Here is a 21,094-nt window from a genome sequence, read left to right on the forward strand (position 1 = left end):
TTTGATTTATATAAATAAATGAAAATAAGAAAACCAAACTTTAATAAAGCTATGTATATTTACGCCCCAAATACCAGATGCATACCTAAAAACAGGCCTGGCCACTAAGTTGTATAATTTTGTATATACATCATAGCTAAATCCACCCAAACTTTATAAATTTAGTTTTAATCACTGCAAATCTCCTTTTAGCTGGATGAAAAGTCAGAACAGAACTCATTCAACCACAGACCTAGATACTTATATGCAATGCATCTGCGTATTTAACATATACTTCTGTCTTTACCAGGATTTCTAAAGTGGACAATTTTTGTTTTAGACTTGTCGACAACTAATCTCCATTTAAGTGGCGATCCGATACACTAAACGATACTCGTTCAGCGATACTATTTAATGCGATAATAAATCGCGATTCTTTGATTTAAAGGGATAGAAAAAGAAAACTGATTATTAATAACATTTTAACACAGTTTAAATTACTTTGGCACACTAAAAAGTACAAAATTCACTTTTCATCATTTGTTACACACAAGGACTAACAAATTTCTTCAAAAAAATAAATAAAATACCAAACCGATCGAATACAGCTTCGTGGAATTATTTCATGACTATGGGCTATGACTATGACTATTAATACATAAAGATGGTCAATACATTTCTTTCCTTTACAAACCCATTTTGTTCTTGCGCTAAAGTGTCATCTTGACAGTCTCAAGTTTATTAGTATAAACTCTACATGACTAGGAGTCCCATTTATTCCAACCATTAGCCTTAGGGATAAGTGTGATATTGCCTTTCGGCCACATTTGAGGAACTTCGCTGGTTTGAAAACATAAGTTTATGATAGTATATAGCAGATTAATACAGGTATCGTTACCTATACACTCACTAATAATAGAGTCAATTCTGGCTGATTTCCCTAGTATAGTCTTGTACATTGACTTGCACACTTTCTCTTCAGTCGCTATTTAGTATATCACAGTTTAAGGCAAAACATCTCCTAGGTCACACGAGAATACATTTTCTGTTTCCACTTTTATTGGAATTGAACTTTTCCAGTCATTGGCTATTCCAATTTTCCCAAATTGTTTCCAAAAGACTTGTTTGATGGTTTAGCTTGGCTTAGGTCGAAAAATATTAAGTGGCATGAAAGAAGAATTTTTTAAAATGTTTGATGACAATATTATGTATATGAACAATTAAATAAATTGTCTTTTATCATTGTCTAGTCACAGAGCTATATATAGTAACATGTAGTACATGACTACTTTGAGTAAAACTTTGAGTAATTTGACACTGTCACTAATCCAATGTATGTCGGATTACACAGAGTATACTGTAATTGCTAATAAAATTTAGCAGTGCAAAATGTATGCAAAATACATCAATACAAGTAAATATCATGACAGTGGTGTATTTAGGGTGGAGCATGACACTCTTGAGACATAAAATTAAAAATGAATTTTTCTTATACTTCCAAAATTGCATTTGATGTATTCTCCTTCCTAGATTTTCTAGGGGAGGTCTCCCTGATCCCACCTTTACTAGTATCCTCTAAAAATAAAGGGGACCTCGGATGTAGCCCCACTATGTCATTGGTTATGAATATTTTTCCTATATTTATAAGTCAATACTAAAATACTTGAAAAAAGCCATTTGGAAATGGAAAAAACTTACCTATAAACATACATAATCAAATTGTAATCCATAAATCACAGTCCAGATGCTGACAAAATCAAACAATATATCAAATATAATATGAACAATATCCATCATTTATCATGGAATGAACAATAAAGCATGAGTGATAAATAGTATTTGATTGAACAGGTATCATTTTTTTTTATGTTCCGTACGGGATATTTTGAAAGATTTCCGCTAATGTTATGACATATGATTGGATCTCATGTTACCTATATTATAGCACGTGCCTGATGTAATTGTTTGTGAACTGTATTTTAAGTTGGTTAATGGTCTCAAGCTTGTCAATACAATGACGTAGTACTCAGACCTTAGGTCCTCGTCTCACGATCATTATTAGACTTATTGACAAGCTTTTGACATAACACTGATTATCAAATTTTGATGAAAATTGAAATAAATGTGTAGGTTTAAATTTGATGATAATTTGATAATCTGTTTTTGGGGTATTACCTTGACTTATAAAATATTATTATGAGAAAATTCAGTTTCAAGTCACTAAAGACTTTATCATTTCTGATGCTGGTGGTTGGCTTAGGTTACATTGCCTGGCAAGCTATCTTTATGACATTTGGTGTGTAGGTTTATATCTACGAAATTGGGAACAATTGGACAAAGGGTATGAGAGTTTAATTATGTTAAATGTGGCTTGTGAATGTGATAAAAGTGACGGATTATGTTAGAATTTTATTAAATTTTGCGTGTTGGTTTAAACCAACAATATCTTGTGCATGTTAGATTTTTAGTATATGAAATTTTATAAAGTAAGTTGGTATATCTTGTTTTGTTTTGACTACTATTACTATTCCTTGCTTCAAGTAAATATTTGTTCTTTTTTGTAGGCAAAAGGAAGATAAGGTTGAATTGGAAAAGTCATATGAAAGTGAAAGAGACTCTTATGCTGTAATAAATCCAGCTAAGGAAACAACACCTTTACTATCAGAGACTAACAAGAAAAATAAAAAGGGAAGCTCTACCTCTATCTCTACCAAAGAAGCATCTCTATTTAAAGTTTTGGCAAAAGTTTATGGCATAGACCTCTTGATGGCACACTTTTGCAAATTTATATATGACTTATTACAGTTTGCAAGTCCCCTTTTATTGAAGTAAGTTTACTTAGTTTCTTTAAAATTTTGGAAAGTTGAAAATGGTTCACTTTGGAGAAATGTTTTGACAAATTTGCTTTAATATTTTTATACGCCCACATGGAAATGTGGACGTATATTGCCGTCGCCCCTCCGTCGGTCCGTTAACATTTCTTGTGACACAATAGAGACTACAGTTTTGGTTTGATCATTTATATTGATGAGATCTTGGTCAAGTTCGAATTGACGATCTTTCGATGAACGGTTTTTGAGTTATTGCCCTTGACTTAGGCAAAACGCGTCAAAATTTGTTAGTGAACACAATAGAGTCTACAGTTTTAAACTGATTTTAATGACATTTGGTGTGATCATTTATATTGATGAGATCTTGGTCAAGTTGATATTAATATTAAATTTCTTTACTATGAGAAAATTCATACTTTTATCATTTCTGACATTCTGACAGCTGCCAGTGGGCATATGTTACCTTGCCTGGCAAGCTATCTTTTAAGATTTCTGCCACTTATTTTGTAAAACCTTTAAAAGCTGTGTTAGTAAAAGTAATTTACAGTTTCTTAAGTATGATGGTTCCAAAATGCGGCCAAAAACGAAAAAGTAAATTTAACCACTTCCATCGCTGAAACAAGAGATATTACTTACTTCTCTAAGTATTATCAAATTAAATAATGACAAAAAGTAATTTAAAATGAGTTAATACTTTATTGAAGATAAAATTAACTACTACATCCATCATAGTAATTAAAAATACTTAACCCTTTCCATGCGTAATTATATATCATGACGTCAACGTTCTGTACGGAATTATTAATGGCTATCTCTGTAACATGACGTCAAATCAATTTTACTTTGCTTATAAAGGTCGCAGGTAAATATATTTGGTATATAAATAAAGATAAATCAGCGTAGAACCCTTTAGTGATAATTTTATGACCTGCAAACAATTTTAACTATGCATGCTGAGACGTTAATTTAGAAATAACGTTAAAATTACACCAAATGCCATCATCTAATTTAGCTCTTACTCTCTATGTACAGCTTCAATGGGTTTGAATTTGGTATCAAATTGAAGATAAATTTAGGAGGAATCCATTGATATCTGGATATGAGGCATTTAATGGAAATGGGAACACATAGATAGTGGGAAAGTGATCATAACGTCACAGGATAGATTTTCAATTTATGACGTCAAGTCAATTTATAACTTTTCTTCTACTACACCATAATGTGAAATTGCGATATCTTAGCTGCTAGAGGTCCCAGGTAAGTATATTTGGTATACAAATAAAGATAAATGCGTTTAGAAACTTTTAGTGATAATTTTATCAGTGGCTCATCACTTATTGTGTGTTGTGGAAGGGTATGCAAAGAGAAAACAATGATCAGATAACATATGTATATTTGTAACAGGCATACATGTATGATGTATCACAATAATAATTTATTATTAACAAAGATGTAACAGAAAATATTATATCAAAAGAGAATCATGACTAATAAATTCTCCAAAAAGTAACAATTAAGCTTATAACAATATCAGATAACAATATTAACAAGTCCAGAAAAAAACTGGGTTTTAACATTATGTACATTGTAAATTTCAACTCAGTATCACAATAATTAACTTATTATTGTCATAAATATAACAGAAAATATTATATCACAAGAGAATCAATAACTAGATAATTCTCCAAAAAGTAAGCAACAAGTGTATACAAGTCAACTTTTAAATCTATTCCAAAGACTAACTTAAAACAGATAACAATTTCAAACATTCAAGAAACAACACTTATTTCCTGTGATGCTAAACCTGAGATAAGATTTTTTCATTATTGCAATAGGGTTGTTTTCTGGTGTACACTTCCTAAACTTCTGGTTAATTTATATAAAATGAAACTATCAACAATACATACTACAAACAACTAAAAGAATGTTTTCTTGTACCATTTTACAGTTTTTCTAGTGAAAGAGTAATACTGATTTAACTGGTCTGATTTATCCACCCCACCCATATATTTATTATATTGCACAGGCTGAACACCTTTCTTTACATGCTCTATTGTTTCATTTCCTTTGTGAAACGAGGAAATCATAGTCACCAGGTGCTTGTCCATCCAATTTAGAATCATGATATTGTCTGACCGAAATGCTTTTATATCCCCCCTTTTCATACCTTTCTTCGACTTAATTTCAACTGGTACCCCCTTTCTATTGGTCATTAGTCTACCTGTAAGGTAAGTGTTATGGGAATATAATATGTGTGTTAAATCTAAGAGTTATACTGTACAGTCTATCTGCATAAACATGGTAACCTTTATCTAAATAAGGTTCACAAATAATTAAAATAGATCTAGCTGTCTTTGATAAATTGTCATTTGGATTCGGTCCACTATCAGTTTTACCATAATACAGTTTTATATTCATCATGTAACCCGTCACACTATCAGCCAAAGTTCGGGCTAGAATACCCCACTTTGTTGGTTTTTTAGGAATATACTGTCGAAAAATTACACGTCCCTTGAACCAAATCATACTTTCATCTGCTGCAATATTCTGATATGGAGTAAAATAATGTTGGAAATTCTTCACTACGTCATCAATAAGTGGTTGTATTTTATCCCAACGTTTTCTGTTGTCTGGATCTGTTTGACAAATGTGTAGCAGAGTGTGATAAAGAAGCAAAAATTCTATTTTTCATTCTCTATTCATTGCAGATTTTTAAAAAATGGAACAGAAGAAATCCAATCAGTAAGCCAGTATGACTGTATGGATGGTAAACGAACAATGCCCATATTCATATTAATACCAAAAAATAAATACAGTTCAGCACAACTAGTGTCTCTCCATTCCCGCAATCTTGATCGTGGCTTTAAAACATCAGTAACCTTATCCGTTGCATATCTATTTATTTCCAAGACTAATTTTTATACGCCCACATGAAATAGGGGGCGTATATTGTCATCACCCATATCCGGCGGTCCGTCCTGCGGTCCGGCCATCCACAATTGCTCGTAAACACTCTACAAGACACAATTCTTGACGGATTTTGACAAAACTTGGTATGAGTGTTCGTAATCACCCAAGGATGAACCCTATAGTAAATCAGAAGAATTGAAAAATATTTACTATATGTTATTGCCCTTGTTATTGAAAATGCGTTCAATTATTAGCCCGTAAACACTCTAGAAGGGACAATTCTTGACAGATTTTAACAAAACTTGGCATGAGTGTTGGTAATCAACCAAGGATGAACCCTATTGAAAATCAGAAGAATCAAAAAATATTTAGTATGAGTTATTGCCCTTGTTCTTGATTACGCGTTCAATTTTAGCTCGTAAACACTCTAGAAGGCACAATACTTGATGGATTTTGACGAAACTTGGCATGAGTGTTTGTTATCACCATGGATAAACCCTATTGAAAATCAGAAGAATCGAAAAATATTTAGTATAAGTTATTGCCTTGTTCTTGAAAACGCTTTCAAATTTAGCTCTTAAAAGGCATGATTCTTGCTGGATTTTGACAAAACTTGGTTTCATTATTCGCTAAAAATTGAATATTTGCCTTTCACGAGCTAAAAATTGAACACGTTTTCAAGAACACGGGAAATAACTCATACTCAATATTATTCAGTATCGCTCAGAGTTCAAAAGAAGTGTATGACTGAAGGTTGAATATTTCATACTGGTGATTGTTACTGTACTGCTAAATATTTTTATTCAAAATCAAAGCTGCTACTGGGCGTATATTACCTTGCCTGGCAAGCTATCTTTCAACAATATCTTCACTCATCAATAATTTAAAAGAATCCATAGGCTCTGCATCATCATTCAACAAATTTTCTTGAATATTTCTTGGCCCTGGTTCATTATTAGGTCTAAATCTAAAACCTCTTGGAACATATGAATCAATGTTATGGACATCAACCCATTCATATGAGAGCGCAGCTCTCGCGACAGCAAAGCCATGGTAACACATACATATACATCAATTCGTTTCAGAAAATTTATGCCCCACAGGTAGTAAAAAAAAAGTGAGAAAAAAGATGGCGGATCATGGGGGCCGCCATGTTTGTTGACAACTAGATCGCAGTCAATCGGGGTAGTTTCGGAGTGAATGTTTTGGAATTCTTTCAATAAATTACGACAATTGTTTCAAACACAGAAAGGGATTTTTTGTACCAACTTAACAACCCTTACGTTTTATTTCTATTTTTCCTGGACATTCTATGCGTCATAAGGAATAAAATGACAGGTTTGACCTAATTTCCCAAGACTTTCTCCCAAGCAATGATGGCGGCTTTGTTGACATCATACGTCACGTTATAATGACGTCATCGTTATAGATGATTACTTTCACACCTTAAAGAAGTTTCTTTAGATACTTTATAAAAGATTGTCTACAGAATTTCGTTTATTTGATTATTATTAATTATTGTTATTTTATCAATAACCTGCTCTCTCATTCAAGGCCATGCCTTCATTCATATTAATTATAATTAGGCTTACTTTTCTTCTTGGCAGGTGTCTCATCACTGTTGACGTTGTCGATGTTTGTGTCTTCGATTTGCGAATCGTCATTTTCCTCACTTTCTTCGCTCTCTAGTGATTCACCTGGAGGCCTATTTTCTTCATCTGATTCACTATTGGAAGAACTGGAATTTGTAACATTATCCAATTTTGAATCAAGAAACTTGCCCGCTCAGCAGGGTACGTAAAACGTTTCTGATGGCTTTCGCCCGACATGGGCGTAGCCATTGTTGTTTTAACAGAAACAAAACAAGCAGACGACCGACCTTCAACTTTGCATAAATCATTAGATAATGAGTCTGAGGTCAACCAATTATTACCTTAGAATAGGGGAACTCCTCTGATGTCATTAAACCATGTTTATATTTAGTAACTCGTGAATTTTTAACAGTTAATATGTGTCGAAAGTGAAAGACGCGTTTTCCGCAAGTTAGAACGTTATTTTTTGGACGCGTTAAGGCGTTTTACGCATGGACAGGGTTAATGCGGAAAATACGTCATTTGTGCCTAACAATATTAATATTATGCAGCAGTGTGTGGCCTATGCCCCTATGGCTGTAACTATGATGGAGGGAAGGCAGCAGGGTTTTAGATAACATACTACTTACAACAGTAAACATCGTGTCAGAATAAGATATACCTATGCCCAAATAAGCTGTGCCCATTACATAGATATTATGGATTTAATACAATGTTATGATTTGGGGGGGAAATTTCATCTTGATTTTCAATCATTTGTAGACTTTAAACTAAAATCTATCTAAGCAGTTGATGCCTTTGTTTTCCTTTTAAGCACAAAAATATATTTTGACCACCATCCACTTGTTTATTGAATGAAAATGCCCGTATTATATCTTTTTATCAATTCCTAATGGTGAAATAAAATATTTTCTTTTATGATGACTGTGGGATTGCCTGTCTACTCCCGTTTGCCATTCTTGTAGAAAATTATCAGGTAAAGGTTAAAAATTTGGGTCCAGAATATTCTATCCTTTAACAAATTCACAATTATTTGTGCTGAAAGATCCCGATGTAGTTGTAGCCTAATTAATAAACTTTGGAACAAGAAAAAATGTTCAACTCACGGGAACTAACAAACATTGGCGAATGTTGAGGTTAATGGACATTTTACATTGCTACTGCAACTGGGTGTTCAAGACTTCAAGAAACTTGGCCAGGTGAGTTGTGCGAAGTTGTTGTACTAACTGAAGATTAAAAACAACTTTGTTCTAAGAAATTCAATCAGCAAATGCCTCTTCTTTTTAATTTCATTGTGAGACAATGACTGTTGACAACCATGCCGCATTTCCAATATGCATATCGTCTTGCTCTTCAGTACCTGTGTCATTTTCTGAGTGAAAGTGAAGATCTGAAAAATCTGAATGAGAATCCTTGTCATTTTCAAACACTTTCGAAGTGTTTTTCATATACAAGCTGATCTTCAATGGTTGATATATAAATAAGAAATTAAAGCACTTAAACTGTTCATTAAAGTATAGGGCTTTGTTGCTTTCAGTTTAAATACAGCTAGGCCTAGTGCTCTATTTACTTCAGTTGGACACAAATGATGTCGTGCAAACACATGATCACCTAGCGCAGGTCTGTGCAACCTAGTCCATGGGCCAACTGCAGCCTGTTAGATGATTTCGTGTGGCTGACGGCATCATGTAAAATTTGGGGGGAAATGCAAATGCTTCGTTTTCTCTTGTCACTATCGTTGTGACCAGCAGATTGTCGTTGCCTATTCTGATATCCATTTATCAGCGCTGTTATATCGAAGTATGATGTCAAATGGAATCTAACCAATCAAATCGTAAGCGAGGTCTGACCTTCACTTATCTAGGCCAATAGGCCTATTAGTTGGCAGAATTATACCATGCATTTTTATATTGCAGTCGCCCCTGTCCGTTTGTGGGTCTGTCGACATTTCTTGTGAACACAATAGAGACTACAGTTTTCAAATGATTTTAATGAAATTTAGTGTGATCATTTATATTAATGAATTTGATGATCTTTCATTGAACGGTAATCGAGTTATTGCCCTTGACTTAGGAAAAGCGTGTCAAAATTAGTATGTGAACACAATCGAGACAATAGTTTTCAACTGATTTTAATGAAATTTGGAGTGATCATTTCTATTGATGAGAACTTGGACAAGTTCTAATTTGATCGTATTTCGATGAACGATCTTTGAGTTATTGCCCTTGACTTAGGAAAAGCAGGTCAAAATTTGTTAGTGAACACATTAGAGACTACAGTTTTCAATTGATTTTAATGAAACATGGTGTGATCTTGTATATTGATGCCAACTTTTAAAATTTCAGTAATATGAGAAAATTCATACTTTAGCCTTAAAGACTATTTTATCATTTCTGACAGCTGCCAGTGGGCGTATGTTATCTTGCCTGGCAAGCTATCTTTACACAAAGCGATTTGTTTGTTGAATTCAAGTTGACGTTATACATGTCGAGATAGGAACTCTGTTGAAGAATGGCAAATGCCGGAATTTACAAAAAGAAGAGGGAAGTAGAGAATGTAAAAATGTGCTTTCAAGAACGATCGACTTAGGAATATTTCTTCATCGAAGGGCTGGATAAGCTGCCTTCATGTCTCCTTTGAAACGAAAATGTGAGTGTCACTAATGTCAAGCGACATAACGAAACAAAGCATGCTCGAGGAGATTGTGGACAATTAGAAAGGCCTCAGAGGGACCAGAAAATACGACAACTGAAAGAAGGTCTCAACACACAGGGAAGTATGTTTCAGAAATTACGAAGTGACAATGAAAAGGTTGTTCACGTAAGTTTCAAAATTTCACAGCGAATAGAGAAATGATTGAAAAAGCCTTCAGATGGTGAATTTATAAAGGAATGTTTACTAGATGTTGCAGAAGAAATATTCCCAAAGCTTGTGGCGGACATTGAGAAGATGAGTCGCGATGGACAGCTTTACAGCATATCAACGATCTAGTTGAGGATGTTCATATAACTCTGAAAGACAAAATACGAAATTTCACCAGTTTGAGCCTCTAAACCGATGAGATTACTGATTGTAAGGATACGACACAGTTGGCTATATTCGTGAGAGATGTCGACGAGCATCTAAATGTAACAGACAAGCTCTTATCTTTACAATCTATGAAAGACACCACCACTGGACTTGATATCCTTACTGAAGTACTAAAGGCAGCCGAAAAATTCAATCTCGATCGGTCTACTTTTGGCTGAGTGGAGGAAAAATGTCGAAAATATTTTTTGACTTCCATGAAGATATCAGGATATTCTTTGAAAGGAAGGAACACCCAATGTTGGAACTAGGTGACGATGAATGGATATGTGACTTTCTCGTGGATATCACAACTCACCTGAAGTGTAGGACACTGGATAATACAAGGGGATATTCAACCGTTGATCACCTTACATGATCTAACACAAAAATATTTTTCTTAGGGGGAAGTAAATTGTATAATCTGTAATGTAAAAGTTGTGTTGGTGGCTTAACACTTTAAGGGCCATGTATGGTTCAGTCTCTTCATGTGTTAAGATAGGTTCAATTATCACTGAATATTTCCAGTGTCTTTCTGGTGTATGGCAAGGTTGTATGTTTAACCCTTTGCTTTTTTGTCTGTACAACAGCCAATTATTTTCGATTTTGGAAGATGGCAATATCCAAGGCATTTTACCTAGATATTCTTATGCTCCTTTATGCAGATAATTTAGGAATTGTCTCTGACACGGGATTTCCAAAGAACAATTCATATCCTTGAAATGTTCTGTGAAAAATTTAATTTGTCTCCTAATATAGGAAAAACAAAAGTAATAGGTTATCGAAATAGGGGAATAATTAAGAGTTATGGAAAGGTTTATTTTCGTCCAGATTATGCTGGAGAAAAGCAATATATAGCCTTTCAATTAAAAACTGAAAGGCATGATTCCAATTCCTTCTTGTGGAAAACAAATCCACCAGTTGAGATGTCTTTTAGAATATTTGATGCAGTCATAAAACCAGTTCTCTTCAATGTTCCCAGGTATGGGGATGTGAATATCTAAAGGACATAGCAAATTTTGAAAATTTATTTTTGGAATTGGGAAATCAAGCTCTGTTTGTGGTGCCTTAGGAGAATGTGGTAGGTATGACTTGTCCATATCATAACATACCATGTTTAAAATATTGGTTAAAACTTTTGAAAATGCCAAACACCAGGACGCTTAGGGTCTAAACTACTAACGCTGTTTCTGATATATCTGCTAAAATTGTTTTGGACAATAAGCGGCCAGGTATCTCAAACAAATTTCTATTATGTTGTGTAGGGCTGGATAAACTTATCGAAATAATTGATTAATGTTTCTAGGAATATATAATTTCCGTTATCAATTATCAAATTTCATAATCGATTAAATGTCACAGTTAAATTTCTCCACTGTACCCGTTAACAAGTAGTAATTTCTTCCACACAGGTTCCCTTCAGCACATAATTTACCCACAACAAGCTACATAATATAGCAAGAATATACTTCTATGACGCAAAATAACCCATGAAATTAAGAATTTTCTGCATGTTTTATACGCCCACATGAAATAACTCAATAGTATTCAGTATCCCCCTAAAGAGTTCAAAAGAAGTGTATGACTGAAGGTTGAATATGTCATACTGGTGATTGTTACTGTACTGCTAAACATTTTTATACGCCCACATGAATATGTGGTCGTATATTGTCGTCGCCCGTCCATCAACAATTCTTGTGAGCACTATAGAGACTACAGTTTTTATCTAATTTTGATAAAACTTGGTGTGATGCTTTAGATTTTTATACGCCCACATGAATATGTGGTCGTATATTGTCGTTGTCCGTCCATCAACAATTCTTGTGAGCACTATAGAGACTACAGTTTTTATCTAATTTTGATAAAACTTGGTGTGATGCTTTAGATTGATAAGATCTCAGTCAAGTTCGAATTTGACATATCTTTGATGAACGGTTTTTGAGATATTGAAATTTGTTAAAAATTGTTCGTGAGCAGGATTGAAGCTGCAGTTTTCATCCGATTCTGATGTAACTTGGTGTGATCATTGGAATTGATAAGATCTCGGACAAGTTCTAACTTCACGCATTTTCGATGAACAGTTTTTGAGTTATTGCCCTTGACTTTGTTAAAACGCGTCGAAATTTGTTAAAAATAGTTCATGAGCAGGATTGAAGCTGCAGTTTTCATCCGATTCTGATGAAACTTGGTGTGATCATTGAAATTGATAAGATCTCGGACAAATTCTAACTTCACGTATTTTCGATGAAATGTTTTTGAGTTATTGCCATTTACTTTCGGGCAAGTTCTAACTTGATGCATTTTTGATGAACGGTTTTTGAGTTATTGCCCTTGACTTTGTAAAAACGCGTCAAAATTTGTTTGTGAGCACAATAGAAGCTACAGTTTTCAACCGATTTTGATGAAACTTGGTGTGATACAGGGTTTCTCAATTGAATTATTTCGATTATTCATTATTGATCAGTAGTCTGCCATTGATATGCGATCTCAATTTGGTAATTGATACCCCGCCCTAATGTTGTGTCGCTCAATTAATTATGGCAGGAATTACAGCAACTGATATTAGAAGTTAATTCCCAATATTAAAACCGATTTTGATGAAACTTGGTGTGATCATTGGAATTGATAAGATCTCGGACAAGTTCTAACAAGAGATATTTTTGATGAACATTGAGTTATTGCCCTTGACTTTGTAAACACGCGTCAAAAGTTGTTTTTTGCCCCTGATAAGAACTGTGTGATTTAATTGTTTGTTGTATTTGGGTTATTGATATTGATTTTAAAAAATTTTGTGGAATTATTCAGTGGGCGTATGTTACCTTGCATCGCAAGCTATCTTTATTCAAAATCAAAGCTGCCAGTGGGCGTATATTACCTTTCCTGGCAAGCTATCATTAAAGTAGTATTTACAGGGTTTCTCAATTGAATTATTTCGATTATTCATTATTGATCAGTAGTCTGCCATTGATATGCGATCTCAATTTGGTAATTGATACCCCGCCCTAATGTTGTGTCGCTCAATTAATTATGGCAGGAATTACAGCAACTGATATTAGAAGTTAATTCCCAATATTAAAACTAAAGTTTAGGGATATAAACATCCAAGATTAGTCAGCCAAAATTAAGGACAGTGAAAGTGACTATAGTAATTTCAGATTTTGCTACCGCAAAGTCCCATTTTGTAATCGAAATTTCCTTAATTTTTTCTTTTTATACGCCCACATGAAATGGGGGGCGTATATTGTCGTCACCCATGTCCGTTGGTCCGTCCGTCGGTCCGTCTGTCCACAATTGCTCGTAAAACTCTACAATTCACAATTCTTGACAGACTCTAGAAGGCACAATTTTTTTGTTCATAATCACAATTTACAATAGATGTCATTATTTTCCTGAGAAACTATTTTGGTTAACAAATAAGAAAATTTAATTTAATCATTTAACATGTCCCTAACCAGCCACCATACATGTACAGCATCATAAGATACTATAAATAGACCAAGTGGAAAATCCAAGACAGATATCCAATCATAGCTTAGTCATGTGACATCCCAAGATGCAGCAGTTTATCTGATTTCATTTTATAAATGTCATTCAAGAGAAAAGGTTTGCTTAATCATTTCATTTTCACCAATCGTGCTGATACAAAAATGAAATTAAACATGGGTCATAGGGGAAAGGTTTTGTTTCTTGGAAGATTGAATTGAGTTGCTGGATAAGTAGGCTACTATAGGAAAAATATTTAGTATGAATTATTGCCCTTGTTCTTGCAAACCGTTCATTTTTTAGGTCGTAAACACTCTAGAAGGCACAATTCTTGACAGATTTTGACGAAACTTGGTATGAGTGTTCGTATTCACCCAAGGATAAACCCTATAGAAAAATCATGGAAATCAAAAAATTTTTATTCTACAATTTTCGAACAACATGTAGCGACGTTAGCAACCAACAGAAAACGGGCGCTAGTAGGAGTACAATTGTACTTCTTGTAACAATGGACAAATGTTGACAGTTGAAAACAAATTTGATTTTCGCTGCCGAAATTAATCGAAATATACTATTTCAGTGTTTCTATTTGTCGGACAGATTTGAGACTTATGTAGTGTAGTGCCATTTATATCTGATATGTGTAATTTTGGTGTCAAACGATACGATAAATGTATTGTCTACAATTTGTGGGAAGCAAAAGTTTGAATTTCGGTTTTGCCTTATTTGTACGACCAGATGTATTTTTTCAAAGTTTCAAGGCCTTGATCCAAATTTCTGTCCACCTTCATATGTTCAAAATATAAAAAATTAGCTCTTGAAAAATTAAGAAAGTTGAAAATTCTTCGCTCACTTTTTTCTATCAAATTTTTCAACTTTTTTGCAACTTTTTTTATTTTTGCATCGAACAGAAATTTAAAATGCAAAGAGACTTCATTAATGTAAATGATATCGTACCTTTATAAGGTCAAAGGTTATTAGCCTTGGCTATCACTTGATACTTTGACATTTGACATCTACTTCCTGTTATATAGCTGTCCAAAAAACATCCAAATTCGCAACTTTGGACTGCTCTAGCACGTAACCTTATTGACCTAAAGGGTTAAACTTTTGGAATTTTTCATGCTCTTTCCAGTGATATATAACAAATGTTTTTTAAAGCAAAATTGGTGATTTTTTTAAATTTAAGTGTTTTTTTTACAATATTTTTGTCTCTTTGAGCTGAGTGTATGCATATCTTATGACCTTTTTGATGTAAAAGCTTGAAATTTGGAACATATCTAACCATTTTTAAAATAAATTAACATGTGACAAAAAAATTTAACAAAGTTTAGAATTTTCATATTTTCAATTTTGAATCATGACTTCATGAAATTTGTGCCTGACATTTTTCAGACAAATTTTGCAATTTTGACACAAAAAAAAACTTGTTTGTGTTAACAGCTCAGTTGTTTCAGCTTTATAGTTCCAAAAAAGGAACAGGTTTTAGAATTTCCATATTTTCAATTTTTGACATTTGACCTTTGTTGACCCATATCTTTTGACCTGTATGATGAAAAAGCTTTAAATTTGGAACACAACATAATAATTTGAATATCAATTAACATATGCCAAATATAACTAGATGGGTGTGGCACATCTGGGTTAAATTACTCATTATTGACATTTTTGGCCAGGGGCATAACTCGGAGAGAATACATTTGTTCAAAATGGAACTTTGCATACAATTGCCTCACCCTCTAAGCCACTTTGTCTGAGAAGTTCAAATGTTTCAGCTTCATAGTTCAAAAAAAGGAACGGGTTTTGGAAATTCAATATTTCAAATTTTGACCTCAACCTTTGTTGACCTTGACCTTAATAAGGTCAAAGGTAATTGTTTCTGGCTATCAGTTGATACTTTTATATTTGAAGTAGTCTATAGCTTTATAGTTCGAAAAAAGGAACGGGTTTAAGAATTTCCTTATTTTCAAATTTTGACATTTGACCTTTGTTGACCTTAACTTTTGTAGGATCAAAGGTCATTGACCTTGGTTATCTTTCTATGATTTCATGCTTGATGTTTTATAGCTGTATGCTTTTTGAAAATTTGATGACATATATCTCATGAGCTTGACCTTTGTTGACATTCTCCTTAATAAGATCGAAGGTCATTGACTTTGGCTATTTGCTGATACTTTCCTTTCTGATGTCTGACGTCAGGTTGTGTTTCCTTATATGCAGTTATTCATGCGGAGGGGTCTCTTTTCTACATGGCACTGGTTCTTACAAGAGGAAAAAACATTGATAATGTTGCTGCAACATACATACTAATTAAGAAAAGGAGAAAACGTAATAAGAGGAAACACAGATGGTGGTTGGAAAGAAGACGGGAACAAGGAGCATTCCATAACCTTGTTCAGGAACTGGAGATGGAAGACAAAATATATAACAGTATTTTAGGGTGAACAGGCAGCAGTTTTCCAGAAAACTATCATTTGTCATTTAATCAAACACTCAAAGTGTAGAGAAGTGATAGATTGAGGTAAGAATTTATACAAAAAAGAGAAAGTACAAAACAGAATAAGAACTAGAACCACTTGTGGTACTGAGTGGGACTTTGTTCTTGTGCCAATTTGCTAGAGAATCTGAAAAAGTCAACGTTCTTAGCCAATTAGGTCACATGCTAAAGTAGTTAAAAATTTTGAAAATTTCGCTTTTTTGGCAGGTTGTTAAAGTGGAAGTTGAAGCCAGACATAAAATATGAAAGTATGATTAGATTTCCTTTGACCATGTTAAGGGGAAGGTCATTTAAGGTCAACGTCACTTGATATGAGTCATGAAACTTTGAAAATACAAACATAAATAAAACCGGAAGTTGACGATGAACATCAAATATGAAGGAATAAATCTTTAGCCAAGGTCAATGACCTTCGATCCTACAAAGGTCAAGGTCATCAATGGTAAAGGTCAAAAGTTGAAAATATGCAAAATTTAAACCCTGTTCCTTTTTTTGAACTACAAAGCGGAAACAGCTGACCTTTTCACACAAAATGGCCAAAGGGGTCAGGTAATTGTGTGCAAGGTCCTGTTTTGAACAAATGTATGTTATACAAGTTATACCCCTGATAAAAATGTAAATAAGTAATTTAAGCCTAATGTGCCACGCCCACCTCAACTTTTTTGTCATATGTCAATTCATATTTAATATGTCTCGTTGTGTTCCAAATTCCAAGCTTTTACAGCAAATAGGTCATAAGAAATACATAGAACTAGCTCAAAGAAGCTAACCTATTGTAAAAAAAACACTGAAATTTCAAAAATTCAGAAATTTCAATTTTGCATTATATATCACTGGAAAGAGCACGATGAGCACATTCAGAATCCACAAAAAAGTACCCTTAAAGTTAATTAGGTCACGAGCTAGAGCAGTCCAAATTTGCGAATTTGGATGTTTTAGGACAGCTATAAAAGCGGAAGTAGACGTCAGAGGTCAAATATGACAGCATAAACTAATAGACAAGATCAATGACCGTTGACCCAATAAAGGTCAAGTCATCAAAGGTCAAGGTCAAAAATTGAAAATTGTGAATTTCCAAAACCTGTTCCTTTTTTTTAAATTATGAAGCTGAACTAACTGACCTTCTAAGACAAAATGGCTCCCAGAATGACTTAAGTGTGAGCAAAGTTCCATTTTTAACAAATGTATTCTTTGCGAGTTATGCTTCTGGTACAAAAATGTCAATAATGAGTAATTTAACCCGGATGTGCCACGCCCACCTCAATTTTTTTTGGATAGGTTAATTGATATTCAAAATTTTATGATATGTTCAAAATTTCAAGCTTCTAAATCATGCAGGTCAAAAGATATAGGTCAACAAAAGTCGAAAAAGGTCCAAATCGAAAATTGAAAATATGGAAATTTTAAAACCCGTTCCTTTTTTGGAACTATAAAGCTGAAACAACTGAGCTGTTAACACAAACTAGCTAAAAGGATGTGGTAATTGTGTGCTAAGTCCCTTTTTGAACAAATGTATCCTATGCGAGATATGCCCCTGCCCCTAAATGTAAACAATTAGTAATTCAACCCGGATGTGCCATGCCCACCTCAACTTTTTTGTCATCCAATTTGCGACACCAATTTATAAACTTGGATTACGGGCCCGCCGACCTGCTTTTTTGACGAATCCCAATAAAAATAAAAATGAAAAAATCTATTTTTTTTTTATTCTTACTGTGTCCGCCGATGTAAAAATTTCAACACGAAATCCTAAAGGGACGTAACTCGGTTGATAAGTTGTACTCGCTTAGCGAAAGCGTTCACTGTTGAATGATCAGTCAGTGTTAATGAGACAAAAGGCTAGTTCCACGATGTTTTTGATAACGGTACTACAAAGCAAGTACGACTATGCAAATGAGGTGCCTGCAAATTTCTAAAATAAATCTTGAACCGAAGCTATTTTCATTCGAAAGATAAATTGGTTTGTAATATGTTGATTGTTGGCTAGATAGTTTTAAAATTTGTTTTTATTATGAGATTAGTTCTGGAAATCTGGAAAAGCCTTTCAAAAAATAAAATAAACCAACAACACATGATTTGTGATTTGGTTCGTTCCAGTCTGCAAATTTTGTAAAAATTCTCTCGTCGGCCATTATTCAATTGTTGTGATGAAAATACATCTATGTGAAAATGTGAGAAAATGAGCGTTGAACTCGATGTTTATATCAACGTCTCCATATGTACCGAGGGCCATGTCACAAAACGAACTATAGTGCGTGCCTCTGATGACGAAAATGTTGGTAATTTGTTGACGCGCTCCGGATGGCAGGACACAGAAGAAGTAACCATCTCCAGCGTTAAAGCCGGTATCGAAATAGACCATGAAACTACCGATGTAGAGATAGTTACCCCCGTAGCAGTTTTAAGACAATTTAATTTTAAATCCATAAGGTTTAATCTGGTGTTTGTTTGTTTCCAAAGGATATAAATAAAGTTTTAAATACATTCCTTTTTCGTCTTCTTGAAATGCAGATTTTTATTTTTTTATTTTTATCCCCCCCTGCTCCCTGCTTTTTTCAAAAGTTTTGCCCGTAATTCAACTAATTAAATTGGTGTGGCCTAAGTGAATTCATATTCAACATGTCTAGTTGTGTTCCAAATTTCAAGGTTCTACATCAAGTAGGTCATAAGAGATACATACACCAAGCTCAAAGAGACATAAATATGGTAAGAAAACACACAAATTTGAAAAAATCAAGAATTTCAATTTTTCTTTAAAAATACGATTGTTATTCTATGATTACTTTATATAAACATGAGATGATCTTTCATATGGTACTATATTTTATAATCATGAAGTCTAATCATGCTTTAATACTTTTATTTCAAATATTACGTAAGAATTTGACACAAGGATATACACTGAGCCAGAGTAAATTGTCAGGCAAAATAAATAAACACCGCGGGATGTGTTGATTAAAACCGAAAGAAGAAAAATAAGGAGAGTAGGAAATCCATTGGCTGATATAAATAAATATATTTTCTTGTCCAATCAGATAAGTTATTACTTATGATAGCTCTTTTTTATGTTCCTGGAACTTTTCAACAAGATACGATTTAATTTAATTACGGCTTTATCGTTCCCTGAGAGTTACCAGGAATATAAATAATCCCTATGACCTATGTTAATTACATAAACTATTCTTAGCTAGTTGTTATCCTGTATTGCACTTGCAGGTGAGAAAATGGCGAATTTTAGTCCTAAATTGATGGGTTTTAGATGCGATTTTTCAATTGAAAATAAATTATTTTTTTATGTCCGGTACAAAATTTCAAATGTCTGACACGAATTGAATTGTTCCGGACAAAATTGTGCATCTTTATATTCCACACAACATACATCATAATAGGTATCGATGACCACGCCCAAGTTCTATGAGCTTCTCTATGTCTTTTCTGTCGATTTTCACCATTTCGAACATGTGACGAAGAAAGAGCGAACTTTGGAATACCCCTAGCTATATTTAGCTTTTTGCCGTGCGGGCTGCCTAAACTGTGTTTCCATATGTGCGTTCTGCATACTGTTCCGTACCAATTGCTACATGGTCCGGTTCGAAAAGCCATACCTGATGCCGTACAGCGTATGTAAAGAAACAGCTAGCCACCATTATCTACCACCTAGCAGCCATAATCAATACCTTTCAGTAGTGCACTCAGAATATGAAGAATTATCAAGAAAGAATGGGAAAACAACAGATAATTTCAAAAGATTTTGGGATATAAAGAACAAATTCAGAAAGAACCATGTAGAAAGTGCCTTCAGTAAAGCAATGGAAAGATCACACTGTGAACTCCTATTTCCTAAAAGATAAAAAGAAAATGAAGATCATTCCGTGGACTAATGCCTTCACCCACGACAACCAAATCTCCACAAAATGACCAAAGATATAGACATTTTAAGGACCAAATTACAGAATGACAAACATATTAAAAATCATAGTGGCAGGACGCAGGAATAGGATCATGGAAAATTTATTAAGGGAAAACAAATTAAAACAGTGTGTAGAAAATGTGAATATTTCTAAAAGTGTGGGATGTACAAAACTTGTGAAAAGATGAACACAACTAACACAATCACCAATAGACACTCAAAATCATTTTATATCAAAGACTCTTTAAATTGTTAGAGTAATTTTGTTATATATTGTCTTACTTGTGAATTATTTAAATTTCAGTATGTTGGCCAGACAATAACCCCTTTCAATATTAAACATAACAAACATAGCGGTGTCTTCGTTTCTCCGGCAGCATCCTACTGCTCAGACAGGTCATTTTGAGTCTTGATAATCACGAATTGAAACAACTTAGTCATGACACTGTCTGCAATAAAAAGTTGGAATTTTCTTATTATGTATGATGAAACAAACAAAACAAAATAATGAAAATTTTTGACCATATCTATCGTAAGCTTTTTGATAGCAAATATTTAGTCACCCCACTGTGTCAAGTTCACGATTTAAAGTAAGGGCACAATGTTATTTCTTTTCAAATTTACATTAGAATGGAGATTATGTCGGTGACTTTTTATTCGACTTCCTGTTTTTAAAATATGAATTTTCAACTTGGTCTATGCTATACCATTGAAATCTTGGATTGATAATTGCACAGAATTGTAAAATCGTCCTGATTTCTACATTTGAGAGACACTAGTCCTCGTGGCAGTCAAGTTTGGCCTAAAATAAGTGATATGTTGGAGT

The 21,094-nt window shown here is 33.7% G+C and overlaps 1 protein-coding gene across 1 annotated transcript; it reads left to right on the plus strand.

The window, feature by feature from the left end:
* Positions 1-10,368: 10,368 nt before the first annotated feature.
* Positions 10,369-10,560, plus strand: LOTGIDRAFT_111480 (hypothetical protein; the record flags this gene model as incomplete). Its single annotated transcript, XM_009048935.1, has 1 exon — positions 10,369-10,560. A coding segment is annotated over one exon (192 nt), but the record flags the coding sequence as incomplete, so codon positions are not given.
* Between the last annotated feature and the right edge of the window lie 10,534 nt (positions 10,561-21,094).

The sequence above is a fragment of the Lottia gigantea genome (assembly GCF_000327385.1).
Source record: "Lottia gigantea unplaced genomic scaffold LOTGIsca_13, whole genome shotgun sequence".
NCBI classification, from domain to species: domain Eukaryota; kingdom Metazoa; phylum Mollusca; class Gastropoda; family Lottiidae; genus Lottia; species Lottia gigantea.